At 33.4% G+C, this 23,357-nt stretch overlaps 1 protein-coding gene and 1 pseudogene across 1 annotated transcript; both read left to right on the top strand.

Moving 5' to 3' along the window:
- The first annotated feature begins 200 nt into the window (after window positions 1-200).
- LOC130895302 (uncharacterized) lies at window positions 201-5,201 on the top strand (annotated as a pseudogene).
- Window positions 5,202-10,610: 5,409 nt separating this feature from the next.
- On the top strand, window positions 10,611-11,219 carry LOC130895297 (uncharacterized). The gene has a single exon (XM_057802521.1). The coding sequence runs from the start codon at window positions 10,611-10,613 to the stop codon at window positions 11,217-11,219; it is 609 nt and encodes a 202-aa protein (XP_057658504.1).
- The last annotated feature ends 12,138 nt before the right edge of the window (window positions 11,220-23,357 follow it).

Below are 23,357 nucleotides of genomic sequence, written 5' to 3'. Positions count from 1 at the left end.
GGAGATTGTAGCAATTTATTGGGATTGGAGTTGGAGTGGATGGTTGAAGCCGGCCGGCATCAATTTCTGGAAATCGTAACGATGTGTTGGAACGTGTAAACATTTGCACCAAATTATCGGTACGATTTTACTCAGTGTCCAATCTGCTTTTGAGCTGTAAAGTTGTTTCGTGACAGTGTTGTTGTGTTCGGCCGGCAATCATGGAAAATGCAAGTAGACAAACACCTCTCTGTTTGTGGCTCGTTAAGAGCAAAGAATACTCCGACAGGAAAAAAAAGACCTAGCATATATTGAGTTAGTCAAAAAGTTCAAGGAGTTTGATCCGTTGGCAGATAGGAACACTGTGGTAAAAAAAATTAACGTGTTGCGTACGGTGTACAAGAAAGAACTTTTGAAAGTCAAGTGTTCGGAGAAATCGGGGGCTGGTACGGATGAAATCTACAAACCTAGTTTGTAGTATTTCGACTGTCTTCATTTCTTGAACGACCAGGACTTTGTGAGACCGAGTAGGAATATGATGAGTGATGTGGATGCAGTAACACAACAAGACGTAAGTAAAAATTCATTTTATTTATAGCATAAGTAGTGTCATAAAGGTTTAGTTGAATTGTTACATCGTTACGTTTCAGAAATCAATTGGTCTACATTAATTACTTAAATGAGTATGATTGAATAAATGACAAATATACTTAGGGGTTACAAAAATTTTTCCTTGTAAATGCTGATTTTTCAACGGGATGTAAAAAAACCGTTTCTAACAAAAATGTTTCTGAGAAAAATGTACCTTTGTACATTATTTTCCTAACAAGTGCGGAAAGTGATACTTTCCCGCACGCGACTGCAGTTGGCAAGCGGTCAAGTGCGGGAAAGACACTTTACGCATGAGTTAGGAACATTATTTTTTCTACGACCGTATATACATAAAAGTATACCAACCCATTTTTCAAAAATTATTTTATTCCAACAAACATAATAATATACAAAATTTTAACTAAAAACTATTAATTATTATAAATATTAATATTGAAAACACAATTTGTTGTATTCTGTAGACTAGTAAGAATTGCCGGCCCAGTGGAGTTATTTGGTTTCAACTGGAAGGTAGATGACGTCGGTGAAGATGGCATCGGTTGCAGGTCGCATAAAGATGACGATGACGGTGACGGCAACGGTTTTAAGTCATTTGTAGTACAGAGAAACTTTTTACCATCGAATAGCGGGACCATAATGTATTAGATTTCAAAACCTTACTTAGGTCTGAAAAATACGCCAGAAATACCTCTTCCTTATAAGTTTTGGCCCCTTTCTCCTTACACCATGTAACAAAATGGTCGTATTGCTTCTCATACTTTAGTCTGGATTTGGCAGGTAACAGCTCGGAATTAGCTTCATTTGCAGCCTTCAAAACGGCTTCGGGAAGTTATTCGTCGGATGAATCCATTAATATGATTGTATCGGATTCGGTTTAATGTGGTTTAATTTAAAAGAAGATTGTTCTTATTCGGTCACTTCCAAGACGTTTTGAACAACTTTGACGTTTTAGTAACAATTACACGCTTGGGTTGTCATAGCAACTGATATCAAACCAGTTTTGATATTTGTTTCTCCTTTGAAGAATGTCACTTTCCCAGCACTAGTGCGGGAAAGTGACACTTTCAAAACTAAAATGCGTGCGGGAAAGTGGGTTAAAACGCACGGTCGTAGAAAAACAAATTATTCAAACTAGTGTTAGCATAATATGCTTAACTTTATAACTGTTAATTTCAAGCGTTAAGTGCAAATTGTTCTTGCCAAGGAAGTGATCCCTCCCCACGTACAGAACTTTTCTCGATCAGTTTTTGCGTGTTGTATAACTTGACCTCCTGAACGACGTTGTGTAGCAAATCGGGATGAGGCCTTGCACCTAGATGAATAGTACCATCGATAATATTTTCATGATCAAAACTATCAGGAGGGGTGTAGGTGGCTGATTTTTGTCGCAAAAATTTGAGCAAGGCACAGCACGCATGAACCACTGATTCAACGGTTTCAACATCTAAATTAATTGCGGTGTGAAAAATGCGGAATCGTGAAGCTAAAATTCCAAAATTGTTTTCAACCACTCGCCGTGCCCTCGATATGCGATAGTTGCAAATTTTTCTCTCATTGTTAAGGGAATCCTGGCTGCATGGCTTAATAAGATCAGGTCGCAATACAAAGGCGTCGTCCCCCACAAATACATATTCCAGATCAAGATCGAAGGTAACTGGTTCAGGTTCGGGAATGTTCAGTTGCTTATTTACATGTTTTTCATAGAAAAGAGTGTTGTTTATGACGCCTCCATCAGATATTCTACCGTTCGTCCCTACATCACAATATATAAATTCACAGTGAGCGTTTGCTATAGCCATGAAGACTATGCTGTGTGTCTTTTTGTAATTGAAGTAGTAGGAACCGCTATCCTTGGGTTGAACAATACGGACATGCTTTCCATTGATCGCGCCCAAACAGTGAGGAAATTGCAATTTCTCATCAAACTCGGAAGGGATTTTCAACCACTCATTTGCTGTTTTAGGAAACTGAAACAAAAAAAACTATACTTAATAGTTTTATTGTCTAATTGAGTCTTTGAGCCAGGGCCGAAAAATGGTATGGTTTGTAGATTTTTATGTTACGCCACTACTCTCAGTTGTTGCTTTCGTATTCTATAAGTTAAGTTTTTTTACAACCCATATATTTCCTCGGGCCTGGCTAAAGAATTTTTTCTGTAATCTGCTATATACAGGTGTCCAAGAATAAAATATACAAATGTCAGAATTAGATACTACAACTGCTTAGTTTTCCTAAAATCTTTGGAAGTGACTGCTACTTAGAATTATTTTTGTACTATGTATAAAAAAAGGTCCGACTGTGTGTCAGATGTCACTCATGTTGACATTTTACTCTTTAACACTTATTCTTGAACACCCTGTATATCTGTCCAGACGTTTTGTAGAAACTAACAATACGTGCTTTTTTTTTCGAACAGGAAGATTCAGAACCTTCTGATCTAGACCATTTCCAACGACGAGAGATGAACACACCGGCTCCTCCAACATCAGGGGATGATGGATCAGTGCATCAACAAGTGTGGCAGCTTCAACAATGTTTTCACGGCCGAAACGAAAAAAGAACCTGTCTCAAACAGATGCAGTGTTACACCTCGCGGAAGAGCAGTTAAAAGGTCTTCGTCCTGATGATGAATTCGAAGCCTTCGGAAAGTATATAGCCCCTAAGTTACGTTCCCTTAAAGGAAACCAGTCTGTATTCGCACGAAAACTCATAAATGATGTGATTTTTGAGGGAGAGCTTGAAGCACTTACCAAAGATTTCAAAGTAACGGAAAGTCACCTTCCATCGTACCTTCAACAACCCCACCCTCCACCGTACATTTCTCAAATTTCAAATTATCAATTCTCACACTCTCCTATACCCTACCCTCAACAGTACAGCCATACTTCTAGTAATGAAGTTCTACAGCAATTCTCAAACAGAATACTCCCAAAATTCCAAGCATAACACTCTTAATGCCTCTAACAAGATACCGTCAAACACTGAATTAATAAACACTGGACAAGCCAATTCTCAACAATACAATGCAACAAGTCAACTCTTAACAAACCAATACCACAACCTCAACAACCCACTGATTCAAACTACACGTCACTTTCAGCTAGTAAGATAAATTCCAACCAATCAATGGGTACCAATATTCCGTCCTTTTTTTCGAACGTCTCTGAGTAGCAGGACATTTTCATCTTCTATGATTATTCACTTTATTGTATTGTATTACACTTGATTATATTGTATTAGAATTTATTTTATTGTTTTAGTAATAAACTGTTCTTAACATACCTGTATGTATTGTTTTAATACTTTGTAGATCGCCTCACATGTTTCCGGGACTAATTTGCTTGGAGCTGGTCTAGAATGGCAGTTGAATATTCCATGTCCTTCAAACTTCTTCCAGTGGCAAGGAATCGTAAGGTAGCTGAGAGTCTTTCGTGGGGAGATACCGCTTTCCTCATAACAGTATCACTTGTCGCAATGAACGGAGAGACTATACTTAGCAGTTCATCAGTCATTTGGTTCATTTTGTAATTCTTTCAATAAGTTAAGATGAGAGAAATCCTTTCTCTTTAGCAACCACTCACGGCTCCACTGTGTTCTTGGTTTTCGCGACTTCTTCACCTTTCTCACTAAACAACCGATGTACAGCGACAGCAACACTACTTCCTCCATGGTAAAGCTTTACTGGGGTCGATAGCGGCAGGTAGTGACATTTGACAAGAAATCGTTACAATTTATCGTAGTGTGTGTATGGAGTATATTACAGTACTCTATTTTGTTAGTTAATCAGAAGTTATTTTGTCTGTTCTTCTCAACTAAGACCTAGCAGATTTGTACATGTACTAACATGTAATCCAGCTCTCTCAAATGCACAAATTTCTTTTAAAACTAAAGCAACTTCTTGGTCTTATCAAGATTCATGGTTTTCTTCTAGACATTGTGATTCAGTAGATAGCATCATTAATTATCTTGTAAATTCTCAAGAGCCACAAGTTTATTAAATTTGAGGAATGTATTCTGGTGTCAAATTTTAGTTATACTATATACTCTAATATCAATATATTCTCACTGAATCTTATTGCCTTTGTAGTCTATAGCTTGTGATGTGGATTTGTTTTCGATGGATCTACAATGTTACAATGTTACACAAGAACTTTTTACCAACATCTCTGAAACTGTATCAGCTTATCAATTACTAATCTATTACCATTATGATGTATTTATTTCTGACAACAAGTCTAGAAAAGGAAAGTACCTGATGGTTTTGCTTTTTGTAAGGAGATAAAGAACAAAAGAATTTTTAGCCTCGAATTACTTTTCGCTACCCCAATATGTTCAATATGATATCAAATTGTTTACTGACTCGGTCAGGCTGTTAGAGAAACCTTCTATATATTTTTTTACTTGCCACAATCTTCAATTTCTTGGAAATCTCTAATTTGCCGCAAGGAAATAAAAATGTCTTCTTAGAAATTGTTTCAATAAAAACCTTTACAGTATAAGGTGAACAAGTCACAATAATATAAAGAAATAACCGCCAGGTTTAAATAGGTAGGTATACAATAAAGTAGGTCCAATATCCCTTCCGGACGGCGCCTATACAAAGAAAGAGAAGGAAATCCTGGAAGTCATGCTTCAAACATCCTTTCTGGGATCTACTTAAATACAGATCACTTGTTGGAGCCCAGATTCATACGGATTACAACACGACCATAATGAAATAGATTTAGTGACATGCACTGACCTTTCCTCCCTACAACATCATGTAGAGACTACATATATCCATGTCTACTTCAACAAACATTGGAAAAACTTGCTCCTCACTTGGTAAGGACTCTTAAATTCTGCCTTGCTTGCTTCCTAGATAGTGGAGAGGTTAAAGTAGTGTTTATTCCGAAACTGGTGGAACAATTGGACTGAGCCTGAAGGAATTATGAAAAGAAGTGTGTTTTCCATTTTTGATAATGAAACAATAAACATCTTTACTGCAGTTCTCAAAACCTTTTTTTGCAATAAGTGGCTGTAAATAAAAGTTTGGGTGAAATTCACAACTGTTTCTTGCATTTATTTGCAATTTGAATCGATTCAAAATCACCGAAAATCTTAATTATTTCCCAGGCGATGAATAAGATCTCATGGAATTCAAAATTCAATATTCAAATTGACTTTGATAGAAATATTGATTAATTGAAATATTTATTGTGGTTACTATAGGAATTTTTATTAATTTTTATAGATTAGATAAGGATAAATTTTTGTGAATGATGTTTAAAATTGATTGGTAAATTTATGGATAACATTAAATTTCAATAGGTTAGGTCGTTATTAGTGAAGTTGAAATTTATAGGTTAGGTGAGGTTAGTTGGTTGTTAATGTCGTTGAATTTATATAGAATTTGTTTTTTCGAAATCTAAAAGATATGCATACATTACACTAAGGTTATTTAAATCAGTTTTCTTATTAATGCATTGATCATTTTGAGCAATATATGTATTAAAACTTTGGCAGATTCATAATTCATCCTTCCTGTTTCAAGTTTGAAAATGATCTCTCTCAATTTAAAAACCAAATAATTGATACAACAAATGAATTCACTTTTGAAATTTTTTCGAGCAGACAAGTTTTTATAATAAATTATTTCATAAAATTAAAAACAAACAAAAGAATAAACTTAATAATCTTATTAACAAAAAAATCAATTCAGATCTTAAAACCTAAGATAATTGGATTGAAAATATTTCAAATACATATATACCTAAGGATATTTTACAGTTTTTATCGTTAGGACCTAAATTCAGTATTGAACCTATAATTACTAAAGATATTTCAATCAAAACTATGTTAGCCAATATTGATTACATATCCTCTTTCATACAAAATAAACAAGAAAGAAATGTCGTTACAGCGAAAGCAACCAACATTTTAACTAACCACATTCATGAATCGAAACAATCTTCTGTTTTTAGAGATTTATTATATAAAACGAAAAATTTTCTAAAAATCCAAATTTAATAGTCATTCCATCTGACAAAAGTAATGTCACAGTCATTATGGAGAAACAACACTATTTAGATTTATCCAAAGAACTTATCTACAGTAATACATCATACAAAGAACTTAATAATGATCCAACTCTGAAAACATCTAATAATTGTAACAAATTAATAAAAAAAGTTTTTAACAAAAAACAAATTGACAAAGAAACCCAGAAGAAATTCATAAATCTACACTATCAGCTAGTCCTATTGTAGCATCAATTAACACTCCCATCGAACCCCTTACTAATTAGTTAACTAAAATTTTGACTAAATCTTATGATTATTATATAAAAGACTCGTTTAAAATAAAAAAAAAATTAATAATATATTACCACCGAATTATGTAAGGATAGAATGTAATATCTCTATTTAGTAATGTACTCTTAAATATATGCCTTACAGCTCTACAACATAAATGGAACGATATAAGTAGAAATTGCAAACTTAATAAAGAAACTCTATTAGAATTAATAACATTCATTTTTAACAATACATATTTCTCTTATAATAATAAAAATTACCAACAAATTTTTGGAACACCAATGGGGTCTTCAATATCCCCTATATTAGCAGATTATGTAATGGATTATATCTTGGATTATATTCAAAGTATAAGAGACGCTAGGTGTATAAATGCTACAGCTTACAATTTCGAAAAAAAACTGTGTATTTAGCGCACTACTTACTAAAATGTATTTATATAATAAATCTTATAAACTTATCAAAAGTACGTGAATCATAACTAAATTTAAACTTAGAAGCCACCTTTATAGTAAAGACAAACAAAATAGAATAAAACATTTTTGAAAATATTTCAAACTTATACATAAACACAACTAACCAAGAACTGAACTTTAATATTTCACAAAAATTGAAATAGTATTTCAATTTTAAATAAATAGTATAATTTTTTGTTATTTTTTTATGTTTATGAACTAAGCACATAATAATAAGGTAGTGTGTCTTTGTGTTTATATTTGGAAATTATCCTGTCAATGAGGCAAAAAATTCACCTGTTCAAATGTATATAGATTGTTTTTTTTATCACATATTATAATATGGTTATAATACTATATTCTATGCCATAACAGATTGACAAAATAGTAACAATTAGGGAGAAAATTGTAATATCCTCCATTCTCAAGTTATACATGCAAATTATGCTTTTGTTTTATCCAGCATAGAATGTTTGAATGAAATAATATCAAATACTAGTTTAATTTGTATACAAATTTACTATAGACATGTACCAACAAATCTTCGATACGACGTTTCGTGCATTCACGAGGCAAACATATAGGTTTTTAATGAGAATATGCTTATTTATTATAATTATTAGTCAATTTTAGCAATATAGCACACTTTTATTTCGAATAACTAACATCAGTAATGATTATTCTTAAATACATTTCTGTCGTAGATACTCGTTTTGATTTTGTCAAAAAATGTACTGAGATCTTTACTTTAAACATTACCTCGTGTTTTCGATATAAAAAAGAACTTTAACGTTTAACCAATATAATGTCCCTCCATAATATAATCACCATTTTTGTCCTCGTATCTATTAAGGGTAAGAATATAGTAATGCCATATACCATCTTACGATTGTTGAATACTTTCAATAAAAATGAATTTTAGTTTCAATTTTATAATATATATTGCAAAAAACACATTTAACAAGAAATAATTTTATTTGCTAGTAAGTACTCGCTTTTATGACAATACATACTTGGTTCAGATAAGTATACCTTTTGCTTGCTTTTATTATACCATTACAGACATTACAAACAGATGGTTTTTTAAGCATTTATGGTCTCGTTGTAAAATATAATTTCTGAAAGTTGAAGGTAGCAACAAGCTCCTCAAGTACATTTTTCCAGTCGTACATTATGAATTAATTTATCATCCCAACAAATATTGAGGTTAGTTATTTATTTCACGATTTACCTAGCCATAACTACCTACAGTGATAATAGAAACAGCCTATTTAACACTATAGAACAAATTAATTATTTTTAAAAAATCTTTCATATAAAAAATCCTGGATAAGAGCAATTTATATTTTCAACTGTATTAGTTGGTGTCTTTTTTGTAACGTTATAACTATATTAAATATGACGTCTTGGATATATTTTTAATGGTATATACTTTTTGTATTGCACTTTAATAGGTTATAATTTCAAAAATATATGATAGATTTGTGAATAAAATCATTTTGTTAAATTAGTACCAGTAGTAATATAAATATATTTAACTCAACAATGAGCTCAGTTTTAACATTTCTATATTATTTTGTGGTCAATCCAAAAAGTATAAATAGATAATACAATAAATAATATTTCATTTTCTGATAGTGTGTATGATGTTGCTTGGAACCTACTATTAGAGAGGTTTAACAATACTTCTTTGTTGGTTAATAATAACTTAAAATGTTTGGTTAATTTGCCAGAAATACAAAAGGAAAATGCTGTTGATGTTCGGAAAATGTTGGATATTTTAGTTATAAATCTTAGATCGCTTAACTCATTGGGGGTGAATACAGAACACTGGAATATAATGGTTATATTTTTAGCATGTTCAAAACTTGATTCACATACAAAAAGAGAGTGGGACTAAAGAAAAAATAAAGCTGCATTACCTACCCTTGACGAGTTTAAAAGTTTCCTAAAAGGTAAAGCCGATCTATTAGAATGCTTAGGGATGAATAACTCTGTAAGTATCATTAAAGAAAAAGGGTTATATAGAGCAAAGCAAAAATCCTACGTTTCTGTTAATCAAAAATGCTCCTTTTGTAATGCTGAACATTTTATTCAAAATTGTAAATCATTTTTCGAATTAAACACTTATACTAGGTTTTAAAAGGCCTTACACCTTAAGGTTTGTTTAAATTATCTAAGACCTGGGCATATGAGTAAAGATTGTTACCAGAGAGGGTGTAAAAAATGTGGGTCTAAACATAATGTTCTTTTACACTATGATAATAATAAAAATAATAGCATCCTCTCGGGCAGCTCAAATGGCAGTGTTGGCTCTGCAATATGTGAGTCTGGTTTGGTGAAGTCAAAGGAGCAGCTTCATTAGATGAACCGAAGAATTCTGTGCCTACAACTTCTAATTTTTGGTCTTCGTATTGTAATTCAAATAATATAACAGATGTTTTATTGTCAAAGGCTTTAGTGCAAGCAATGGACATTAATGGTAAATATCAAACATGTAGGGTTCTCTTGGATAGTGGGTCCCAGTCCAATTTAATCTCGGAAAAAATGTTTAAGACCTTGGGTTTAGAATCTATTGATGTAAATATATCTATGGCAGGAGTTAATCAGTTGGTTTCAAATATTAAGTCAAAGTGCAATGTGAAAATTGTTTCTTTTCATAATAATTTTGAGGCAAGCATATCATGCTTAGTGGTTTCAAAAATTGGTGATAATGTTCCTAATCGGCCTTTAGATATATTGCATTTAAAAATACCAAAGCATCTAAAATGGGCTGACCCATCTTTAGCTGAGCCAGGAGACATTGACATCTTATTAGGAGCTGAAAACTTCTATAGTCTTCTTTGTATTGGGCAAATAAGTCTTGGCGAAAAGCAACAAGTCATGCAAAAAACTAAGCTTGGATGGGTGTTGTCTGTCAGCATTGTAGTTCCACAAGCTACAATTAAATTATGCAACTTTGTCAAAACAACACCATGTATTGAGCACCAGTTAGAGAAATTCTGGCAGGTTGAGGAGCCTCCATCAATTGTAACCTCAACAATGTCAAAGGAAAATCTTTTTTGTGAAGATATGTTTGATAAAACCACATATAGATGTACTGATGATGGGAAGTTTGTTGTACAGCTTCCACTTTGTGAATTCTATAGACAAGCTGGGTGACTTCAGAAGTCATGCTTTGGGTAGGTTTTACTCATTGGAAAGGAGGTTAAATAAAAGCCCCATTTTAAAGGACATGTACTTCTCTTTTATGAATTAATATGAGCAAATGGGTCATATGACACTTTGTGATGAGACTTCGATTGATGGCATATCATATTTCCTTCCACACCATGGTGTATTAAACGAGCAAAGTCAAACAACTAAACTTAGAGTTGTCTTTAATGGGTCTTCTTCTACTGATACTGGTGTGTCACTGAATGATATCCTACATACTGGGTCGATCATTCAGGATGACTTATTGGATATTCTGCTTAGGTTTAGGCAGTTTAATGAGGTTGTTTGTGCGGACATTGAAAAAATGTATCGTATGATCTGGGTGGCTTCAGAACAAAGATGTCTTCAAAAAATCTTATGGAGAAGAAAACCTGATGAAGATGTTCAGGAGTATACTTTAAATACTATTACCTATGGTACCAGGTCAGCAGCGTACTTGGCCATACGCTGTTTGAAGCAGTTAGGATTGGACAATCTTGAACGACAAGTTATATGTTTGGATCCAGTGGAGATCCAATTACACGGATTTTGTGAGGCCAGTATGGAAGCCTATGGTTCTTGCGTGTATATAAGAAGTGTCGATAAGAATGGTTCTGTTAAGATTTCATTAATTTCTGGGAAATCAAAAGTGGTACCACTTAAATCATTGACCATTCCTTGACTAGAGCTAAGCGGAGTTTTAGTGTAAATCTTGTTGAAAGAATTAAAACTTGTATGTCTGTCAAGTTTGATGCTGTTTTTCTATGGTGTGACTCGACAGTGGTTCTAAATTGGATTTTATGTAAAGTCTGAGCAAAATCCTGCTGACATCTTGTCTCGTTGATGCGAGCCATCTAAGCTGATGGAGCTAGATCTGTGGTGGAAGGGTCCTTCCTGGCTACATTCTTGGGATAAGATGCAAATACCAATTATGTCTGAAATAAAACGAAAAATTGATGTTTGTAATTTTGAAAATATTGTCGTTTTAACGTGTTTTTAACGTAACGTTTTAACGTTGTTTTAACGTTTCAACGTTGTTTTAACGTTTTATCGTTGTTTCAACGTTTTAACGTTGTTTCAACGTTTTAACGTTGTTTTAATGTTTTAACATTTTAACCCTGTTTCAATGTTGTTTTAACGTTTCAACATTGTTTTAACGTTTTAACGTTGTTTCAACGTTTTAACTTTGTTTGAACGTATCAACGTTGTATTAACGTTTTATCGTTGTTTACAACGTTTTAATGTTTTAACGTTTTAACCCTGTTTTAACGTTTTAGCGTTGTTTTAACGTTTTAACATTGTTTTAACGTTGTTTTAACGTTTCAACGTTTTAACGTTGTTTGAACGTTTTAACGTTGTTTTAACGTTTTAAGGTTTTATTAACGTTGTTTTAACCTTTTAATGTTGTTTAAACGTTTTAACTTTGTTTTAACGATTTAACGTTTTAACATTGTTTTAACGTTTTAACTTTGTTTTAACGATTTAACGTTTTAACATTGTTTTAACATTTTAACATTGTATTAATGTTTTAACTTTGATTTAACGATTTAACGTTGTTTCAACGTTTTAACGTTGTTTCAACGTTTTAACGTTGTTTCAACGTTTTAACGTTGTTTCAATGTTTCAACGTTTTAACGTTGTTTTAACGTATCAACGTTGCTTTAACGTATCAACGATGTTTTAACGTATCAATGTTTATTAACGTTTTATCGTTGTTTCAACGTTTTAACGTTGTTTTAACGTTTCAACGTTGCTTTAACGTTCTAAAGTTTTATTAACGTTGTTTTAACCTTTTAACATTATTTAAACGTTTTAACGTTGTTTCAACGTTTTAACGTTGTTTCAACGTTTTAACGTTGTTTCAATGTTTCAACGTTGTTTCAACTTTCAACGTTTTAACGTTGTTTTAACGTTTCAACGTTGTTTTAACGTATCAACGTTGTTTCAACGTTTCAACTTTGTTTTGACGTTTTAACGTTGTTTCAACGTTTTAACTTTGTTTTAACGATTTAACGTTGTTTTAACGATTTAACGTTTTAACTTTGATTTAACGATGTTTCAACGTTTTAACGTTGTTTCAACGTTTTAACGTTGTTTCAATGTTTCAACGTTTCAACGTTTTAACGTTGTTTTAACGTATCAACGTTGCTTTAACGTATCAACGATGTTTTAACGTATCAATGTTTATTAACGTTTTATCGTTGTTTCAACGTTTTAACGTTGTTTTAATGTTTCAACGTTGTTTCAACTTTCAACGTTTTAACGTTGTTTTAACGTTTCAACGTTGTTTTAACGTATCAACGTTGTTTCAACGTTTCAACTTTGTTTTGACGTTTTAACGTTGTTTCAACATTTTAACGTTGTTTCAACGTTCTAACGTTTCACCGTTTTTTAACGTCTTAACGTTGTTTTAACGTTTTAACGTCTCAATGTTTTAACGTGAAAACGTTATTTTTAAGGTTATAATGACATGATAACGTTAAAAATTTTTGAAAATCTGTTGGGAAGGAGCTAGGATGAAAATCAAGTTTTCGAGTTTATATGAATAATGTTTTATTAATTGTATTTAAAAACAATACATATTACATTAGAGACAAAACGAAAACATTACATATTACAGTACTCAATATATTCAGTTATACAGATCAGAAAGATAGACTGAAATTAGTAGGGTAAAATGTGGGACTTGCAATTAAATTTCTAGCTCCTCGTTTGCCATACCACGTTCGAACTATTTTCACTATCCGATGTTTACGCAAATTTTGCATCATTTTCTTGAATATTCATGGACATTATACAAATTTTTTTCAAAATTATTTTTTACATGGGATCCCATCAAAGTATTTAAATCTATATAAGGCTTCAACCAACAACTGTTGAAGCTGACATTTTAATACCCTACGAACTTTCTTAAACAATAATCCATGAGCTAAAACTTACTCCAAAATTTTATAATGTATAATAAACTTTTTTTTTTCATTATAAAGAGTAATCATTAATTTCTTTTGTTTAGAATTTGGTAGTGAAATATGTTCTGCACAGAATGATAGATCTTTGTGTAGATTGTGTTTATTTTTTGGATAGACTAAATCAGTGTTTCTCAACCTTTTTGGACCAAACGCCCCCTTTGTAAGACCCGTTTGTTAATTCGCCCCCCTATAAATTTTAACAGATAAAAATTTTCGATAATCCCCAATATAAGGTAGATTTGGCAAAGTTTAATAATATTGGGTTCTAATTTTCAAAATTCTTCTAAAGTACTATGTTCAAATGAATGTTCCGCTTCTACATTTGCCTGCAAATCTATTAATATTTCTTGAATGTGCGAAGGAGCATTAGTAGGATCAGCAGTAAATGGATTAATAACCCAATCAGGGATATGAATATTTTCAACATCTTTAAACCGAAGTCTTATATCTAGAATTAGGCTTTCCAAATGCTAATAATAAATTGCAATATTTTCATCCTGTACAATTATATTACTTAAACAGGGAAATAAAGAAAAATCTTTTCTACCATGTGTTTTTATAGAGACTTAATTTATTTATAAAACCAATAATTAAAATTTTCACTTTTCATGGCAAAGTTGCCGAAATAATCTATCATTAAGTGGGTGTGCTTTTATTTTGTTAATTATTGATTTTACTAAATTCATTGTTTGATGTAATCTCCCGCCAATGGATTTGGCAACCAAGTGTTGCCTATGAATTATTCAATGAATTGTAAAGATATTTGGATTTTCTTCCTTCAACATGGTTATAAAACCACGATGCGTCCTACCATCGAAGGGGCACCATCCGTTGCACAGGCTAATATATTTTTCAAAGGACTTTTTTTTCATCAAAATACGTTTTAAAACATTCATATATTGATGTGCCTTTCGTATCAGTGACTAAATGTCTGCAGAATAACATTTTTTCGATGATTTTTGAATCCTTTATATACCTAATATATACCAATAATATTGCATCACTATCCCGCTATTGCATCACACTATTCTCATCCAACTGTATATTAGTGAGCTCTCGTGTTTGGAGATCCGCAGTTAGTTTTATTTTCAACATCATTGGCCATTTCATTAATCCTTCTTAATATGGTATCATTACCTAATGGAATCAGTAACAAAATATTGGCTGGATCTGCTGAAGTCACGGTAAGAACTTCCTTTATAACCGGTAATAATAATTTCTCTCCAATATTATGAGGTTTCGCATTTTGAGCTATTATACGTGAAATCTTATATGACACCTCCATTCCCTTATTTATATTTGTGATTGCTGTTTTGAATACATTGATTATTGTATTTCTTTTGGTAAACATCGTTTTTAAATTTTCGAAACATTCAATGTCTTTGTCCTGCTTGTCGGGATGTTTTCTTTTTAAATGTTCAATAATCCGGGATGGTTTTATTGCTTTATTAGAAAATACCTAATTGCACAGCAAACACATTGGAAGTTGGTTATTTTGTGACGAAGAAATAAAACCAAACTTTACATATTCAACAGAATATTGCCGGCATTTCTTTTTCTGGGACATTTTTAGAGGTTGATCTATAATTCAAATTTTAAAAAAATCAGTTTTAAATATATAAAAAATAAGTAAAATTGAAAATATTTATTTAATCAATGGGTAGAGAACTGCCATATGCGTACCACTTAATTTCAAATGTGATTTATTTATTATTTAGTAATAATTTATAGGAATATTATAATTTGAAACCAATCTATAACTACAGAAGTTGCTAATTGACCACAATTTTTTAATTATTATCGATAAATGTTTGTGATATAATCATTTTTCCAAGACAATGCATACAGTATGCTTTCGGATACCGGTATCCTAAAGCTTATCTATATGAAAATAGTACTTCTTGAATAAGTTTATATGTAAGTAAACCATTTTATTCACAAAAATATATCTTATAAAGAAAGCTCAGAAAACTCACCTGATTTCGGTTTCACTTCTTTCACAACGCAATATAAAATGCAGTGACCCATCAGTAAAAGCGGGTATTCAAAATGATTTCGCCCACGAATTAGATTATTACGATGATATTTTGGATCGAGTCCGGCTCTGGCAACCGTAACTCTTAACAGTGAAAGTGTCAGTTCCTATAAAAATAACTCTTTTTCGATAGTTATCACAGTCCTAAAATCTATGAAACTATATATAGAATCTTTTAGAATTGTTAAGTTGGAGTTAAGACTCAGAGACATATTACTGTAACATCTCATACATTCATACTAAAACAGTGAATTTGTTACACACTGTGCTATCAATTTTACACCGCACTGGTTTGGAAGAAGAATTCACAAAAAAAACAAACTTGATATGAAGTGGCCTGTCCCAAAACAGGACGAATCAAAGCGGAAATATTTGTAACATTAATGATGCAAAATACAAATGTTGGGACTTCTGACTACAGAAGCTCTCAGAATATAAACCCTACAAAAACATACTCATCTATACTTAGTCAACCACAATTTCCTACAAAACATCAAGCAATTGTTTTTCCAGCTGTTGATAACCTGAAAATTCAAGATTACCTGATATCACTTGGAGAACTAATCGGTCCAAAAAATATACTATTCACATCGAGGCTGTCAAACAATAGAATATTGTGTACCTCGTAAATGAAGATACTGTAGACCGCTTCATGACCTTTCATAATCAACAACATTATCAACAACACTTCGATCCAAGCCCGAAAGCTTATAATACCTTCCGAAAGATTGATACTCTCAAATTTATGCCCCACCATACCAACCAAAATAGGTCTCAATACACTCTCACCAATGTCTTTCCTCAAAATTAACTCCACAATTCCGGAATATAACCACATCTACAGCTTCAGAAGACAAATCATTATTTCACCATCCACAATCCAAATACCCGACTGTCTAATAATTACACACGAGAACACCAGCTACAGAATTTACCTATCCAAGACCGTCTACTATGTTTTACATGCAAGAAACCAGGTCAAGCTGCAGCAAACTGTAAAAACTCCCAATAACAAACTTATGAAGAACCCCAAATATCTGAACTACCACAAAACCCCACCTAACCTTCCCAGCAGCCCCAAAATACCGAAGCCTCCACAAGCACACACCAAGATCTCATAAGAAGCCCCTATAACCCCTCACTTCCAGAATGTATAAACACCCATAAACATAATCGAAATTCCGCAAAACAGCACAAACGCAACTACGAGCAAATAATTACGCCTCCACCTCAAACAGAAGGAATTATGCCTGAGAACCCCAAGAAACCTTTCCCCAAACCAAATAGGCCAAGTAAAAAACCTAAAAATAAACCAGACATCTCTACAGAAATTCTCATGGAACCAATTGGAAAAGTCATTTCAGAACATAATCCTCCTTTCATATTGGACCACAACCAGATATCTGACCTTTTTGAAAATGTCTACGGTTCATCTGATGCATTTAGTATTAAAAGAACTACACAAATGATTTTACTGGATTAATAGACATGCTCACAAAAATTTGCCCTTTCTTTCAGCACAGATCTATCAAAAGCAGATGCACTAAACTCAAGAAGAAAGTGTTTTCTCACCTACAAATGAACATACCAGCAACAGACCTCTCAAAAACAGAAAGTGAATCATCTCAAACAAATATTAACTAAATGAACCAATAATTTACTTTAATATTTTTTTCCATTTCTTCTATTTTTCTCCCCGTATTCTCATGGACTTTACATCTATACTACAATGGAATATCAATGGCTTTTATAACAACTTACCAATGTTGCAAACCATCCTATCCAAACAGAAATGTGAAGTTATTTGTCTTCAAGAAACCAATTTCAAATACAATAACAACGAACCGCTCAGGCAATTTAACAGCTTCAACAAGAACCGAATAAATACTGAAATAGCTAGCGGAGGAGTAGCAATATTTGTGGAAAAATCTCTTCACGCTGCAGAAATCACGAGCCTCACAAACCTTGAAGCCGTAGCTATCGAACTACATATTAATCCAAAAGTAAATATCTGCAATGTATATATCCCTCCAGCATATCAAGTAGATGCTAAAGAATTAAATAAATTATTGGAACAAATTCCTCAACCTAGAATAATAGTCGGAGACTTCAATGCCCATAACAGCATGTGGGGATCAACATCTATAAACCACAGAGGTCGCTTACTAGGGGATATTCTTGAGGACGCAAATCTCTCCATCTTAAATGATGAAAAGTCAACTAGATTTAACATACAATCAGGACAGGGTTCATGTATTGACCTTACTATCTGTGACCCAACTTTGACTCCAGCTCTTTCCTGGGATCGGCTGGACTATACCTACACTATCCAATCATCATTCATAACAATAGAAAATCAAATCATAATCACGACTTACATCCAAAATGGAACTTAAAAAAAGCAGACTGGGCTCTTTTCAAAACAATTATCTCAAAAAGTTTGATAACTTACACAATTACAACAGATATAGACGAAGCTTTACAAAACCTTATTAGTACTTTTCAGCGAGCAGCAAACATATTAATCGGAAGATCTACACGTCTGAAACGACGCAATCATGTGCCGTGGTGGAATAGCGACTGCGAATCAGTAATTAAGAGCAACAAAAAAGCTTTCAATAGATATAAAAGACACAATACATCGGCAAAAAAAATCGAATTCTTGAAAACCCGAGCTGAAGCTAGACGTACAATAAAAACTGCTAAATGCAAATCCTGGACAGAATATGTCTCTACAATAAATTCTGAAACACCCATGACGGAGGTATGGGAAAGAGTGAGAAAAAATATCAGGACTTTGCAAGCACTATAATATATGCTAGAGAAAGATGGACGCACAACCACAGATAACTCCAAAATAGTCTCAATACTAGCTACCACCTACAAAAACCGCTCCATCACATGCAATTACGATGATACTATCCATGATATTACCCATGAGAGAGAAGAAAAAGATGAGATAATGATACAGTTCGATGAAAATGAAACCATCATTTTACCCATTACCACCCAAGAATATGATGAAGCTCTCTCAAGCCTGAAAGAAACGTCACCAGGACTAGATGAAATATACTGAAACCACAAACCATTAGAACCCATCCTGAATCCTATCACTCATATGTGCTATGTGCAAACTAATGGAAAAAATTATAAAAAAAAACTGCTCTGGACTCCAAAAAAGAAATCTTATTATACTGGTACAAAGCGAATTTAGACAACATAGATCAGCCCTGGATAACATAATAGACTTGGAAAGTGAAATCAACGAAGCATTTGCCCTAAAAAACAGCTGTCTAGCTATTTTCTTTGACATGAACCGAGCTTTTGACACTACAAGGCATGATTACATGATAAAAAATTATACGAATTTAACATTCATGGTCACTACCTGGATTTTATCAAAAACTTCCTGAGAAATCGAACATTTAAAGTTAAAATAAATGGTACCCCCTCCGAAAAAACATATTTTAATAATGGTATACCCCAAGGATCAATCATAAGTCCCACACTCTTTATCATCGCAATCAACGACATCCTGAAAAACTTAAAGTTACCAGTAAAACTCGACTATACGCAGATGTCTTGGTTGTTTACTGTAAAGGAAAAAATATTAAAAACCTCTTCTCACAAAGTTAGGCTTTTATCCATAACTTAGAACTGTGGTCACAAAAAACTGGTTTTAATTTTTCAACTACAAAGACTCGCTATATTCTTTTCTCAAGACAAAAGAACATACCAAACATACCGGTACTGAAACTTATAATGAAGACATAAAAATGGAAACATCAATAAAATTTCTTGGTATACTATTCGACCACACACTAAGCTGGAACTATCTTATTAGAAATCTTCTCCTAGTTTGCAACAAACTGAACTTACTGAAAACGCTAACGAACAGAGAATGGGGTGCAGATCGACAAACATTACTTACATTGTACCGAACATTTATTCGATCAAAACTAGATTATGGATCAATTGTATATTCAACAGAAAACAAATCGCTTCTGAAAAAACTCGACAGCTTTCACAACTCAACCTTACGTTTGATAACAGGTGCATTCAAAACAAAACCAGTGGAAAGTCTGTACTGCAAATCAGGGGAACCGTCCTTGGGAGACAGAAGAATATATTTGAGCCTTACATATGCAGCCAAACTAAAATCCAGTCCGACCCTCCAAAACTGCTTCTCCAAGAAATTCCCAAATCTTTTTTCAAATAAACCCAGAACTCCCAAACCTCTCTTATGCTAGAATTCGATTATATCTAAGTGAATTAAATTTCTTTATTCCTGAATGCCTTCCTATCGAATCTTCTCAAACTCCACCATGGACAATAGAAAGCACCAAATTCATTACCCATCTCACCTCTTTCGACAAACACCACACCAACCATAAGCTAATCGAAGGACACTTGTACTCAATGAGTACAAAGACTTTGTACATATTTACACAGACGCATCAATATCTCAAAACGGTACGGGGATCGCAATCATTACACCAACCTCCAAATATATGATAAAAGCTCCTCAAACCCTATCCACTTTGACTGCTGAATTATATGCAATATATTGAGCTACCCAACTCGCCGCTTCATGAAACGAACCTAATCATGTCATACTCATAGACTCCCTTAGCTCAATCCAAAGTCTTCAAAAAATTCACACCACAAATCCATTAGTAATAAAAATCAAGCAACAACTGCAATACACAAAAAAATAGTATTCTGTTGGATCCCCTCACACATTGGAATAAAAGGAAACGAAGAGGCAGACCTGACCGCTAAGGAACCTGTAATTAGTGATAGTGCGGAGTGCGTGAACTTTTTAACTAAAGACTAAAGTGTTTAATGAATGGAATAACAAATGGTCAACATCCACAAATAAACTTCGTGAAGTGATAGATTCAGTAAAACCATGGTCAATACTACCGAAAAATCGCAGAGATGAAGTTCTTCTAACACGTCTGCGTTTAGGCCATACGCGACTGACCCATAGCGACTTATTTGATGCGAAACCTGAACCAAAATGTAGCAACTGCAATTGCAAATTGACTATAAAACACATAATCGCAGAATGTCCATCTCTTAACTTAGAAAGATCATCATCAAATCTACCACTCGGAACAATACGTGAAATTTTAGGACGAAAATACAATATTCCTTACCTTAAAAATTACCTTAAACAGATCTCAATCATAAATTTAGTTTAACAAATATTTATAGATAAAATACTTAATCTTCACTAAATCGCTAATAACCAGTATATGATTGATGAGAATTTTGTAATAAAAAAAAAGTTAAAAATTTTTAGCCTTCTATAGAACCAAACAAAATTTCAATCTCAAAATATTTTATTACTCAACATATTCTCTAACTTATAATAAATTTGTGATGAAATGATTCTTTATATTTGCTGCCCCGCAGCAGTCAGGGTTGAGTACAGCTGAAATCGAGAAATCTTCCTAGTTGAGGGCTACAACCATCACGGCTTTCCGTAAATAAGTTCCTATGTTTATTTCTGATATATTCGAATTATTAACAGGATATATTGAAAAATTTTTAGCCTTCTATAGAACCAAACAAAATTTCAATCTCAAAATATTTTATTACTCAACATATTCTCTAACTTATAATAAATTTGTGATGAAATGATTCTTTATATTTGCTGCCCCGCAGCAGTCAGGGTTGAGTACAGCTGAAATCGAGAAATCTTCCTAGTTGAGGGCTACAACCATCACGGCTTTCCGTAAATAAGTTCCGATGTTTATTTCTGATATATTCGAATTATTAACAGGATATATTGAAAAATTTTTAGCCTTCTATAGAACCAAACAAACAAACAAAATTTCAATGTCAAAATTTTATTACTCAACATATTCTCCAAGAGATGATTGTCGGACGGAGCCAAATCTGGAGAAAAAGGGGGCTGTTCTAGTGATTCAAACCTTAAATCACTAATTTTTTGCATGGCAACATGTGGTGTGGCCATTCCATCGATTGTTGCTTTGTTTCTGGATCGTAGAAATGTACCCCAGTCTCATCCATAGTAACAATTCGGTTTAAGAAGTCTACATCGTTTTCAAATCGAGCACAGATCGAACGCGATGCTTTTACCCTTGCGCGCTTTTGGTCAACATGCAAACCTTTGGGGATCTATTTTGCAGCAATTTTTCTGTCCAAATGACGTGAACTATATGAAATATTCAGTGCTTCAGATATCCGTTTTAGCCCAATTCGACGGTCTGATAAAATCATGTCATGAACTGTATCGATATTTTCGGGGACTGACACAGAAACTGGCCTTCCCGATCAGTCATCATCTTCAATGGAAAATTTGCCCCTTTTGAAGCTTGCAGTCCAACTTTTCACGATCGCACGAAGGATATTGATCACCAAGAGTATTAAGCATATCTTGGTAAATCTGCTCACCTTTTAACCCTTTTAAATACAGATACTTGAAGATAGCTCGATACTCCAATTTTTCGATTTTCACAATTTCGGTGGACATCTTTTTTCTTTTAATTTAATTGCGTAAATCTGGTTTAATTTTTTGACGTCAAACTTTCCAGTGACACTTTTAATAAGTTATTATTCGTTGCTATGATAACGCAATATTTTGTTTATGCATGGAACTGGTCTAGGCTAACTAGATATCAATACATCCTCGTAGTAATTTTCAAAATACGAGTATTATGCTTAGGTTGTATAATATGTTGTATACCGACTTACCGTTTGTTTTGTGAACTGCTGCATGATAGTTGATCATGAGCACGTCAGAATTATTTGATTCCAATGCTTCTATTGAGAACCTTGAGGATCAAAGCAACTGGTCGCATTGGAAAAGGCAAATTACCTTACTACTGGGGTACACACAGGAGAAGAGTGTGGATTTTGACCAAACCTTCAGCTCTGATGCTCGATTTGAAACAGTGAGAGCTCGGTTGAATCTGGCTGCTCATGAACGATACGGTTTCATGCGCTTTTCTGTATGTTGATCTAGAAGAGGATGTGGTCGTGAATCAATCAGCATGTAAACTCAAGCACAGTATTTATGGACTGAATCAGTCACCCCGATGCTGGAACCGAGGATTTGTTCAGTTTATGGAATATCAAAACATGGAGGCAAGTGTTGCAGATCACTGTCTTTTCGTCAAGAAGTGCACCAATTGCCGAAAACTGATGGTTGTCATCTATGTTGATGATGGGATTCTGGTTGGGGATAGACCTGAGAAGATAATATGATATGGTTATGAATATTTTATATTGTCTTAGGTATAGATTGTCTATCTGAGAGAATGTAAATGTGCTTTCAGAGAAGTTTCTATCCACCCACTCCTGAGCACTTTTGTTTATTGCTAGCAACTCTACCTGAAGAATGGTGAGTGATGTTCTTAGAGGAATCGAGAGCTTGCATTGTGGTCCAGAAATATCCAGTTCAGCTTCTTGCGATAGCTTCGAATTGTCTATGTACCAAAGAGATATATTTTGAGTTTGCGGAAGATTTTTATTGACCCATAATTGACTGTCGTCAATTACCACTTCGAATGGAGCATCTTTGTCCAACATGCTATGCATTTGGTCCATTGGTTTTTTACGGCCTCTAGCTTTGTTAGTTCTAGAATTCTTACGTTCTTGAGTTCAAATTATTTTAATTATAGCGAAATAGGAATTGAGCTTCAAGGTTGTGCCTCGATGAAATGGGGAGGGTGGTATATAATTTAAATTGTGTGTGTGTTTTAATTTATCTGAATCCACAGTATTTTTCGTCCTTCTGTCTTTATACACGGAAATGTTCTAGTATTTGTGTTTGGCGTTTTAA

This window comes from Diorhabda carinulata, chromosome 6, assembly GCF_026250575.1.
Source record: "Diorhabda carinulata isolate Delta chromosome 6, icDioCari1.1, whole genome shotgun sequence".
Taxonomy (NCBI): Eukaryota; Metazoa; Arthropoda; class Insecta; order Coleoptera; family Chrysomelidae; genus Diorhabda; species Diorhabda carinulata.
The sequence above is the reverse complement of the archived record's forward strand: the minus strand, read 5'-3'. Positions and strand labels throughout refer to the sequence as shown.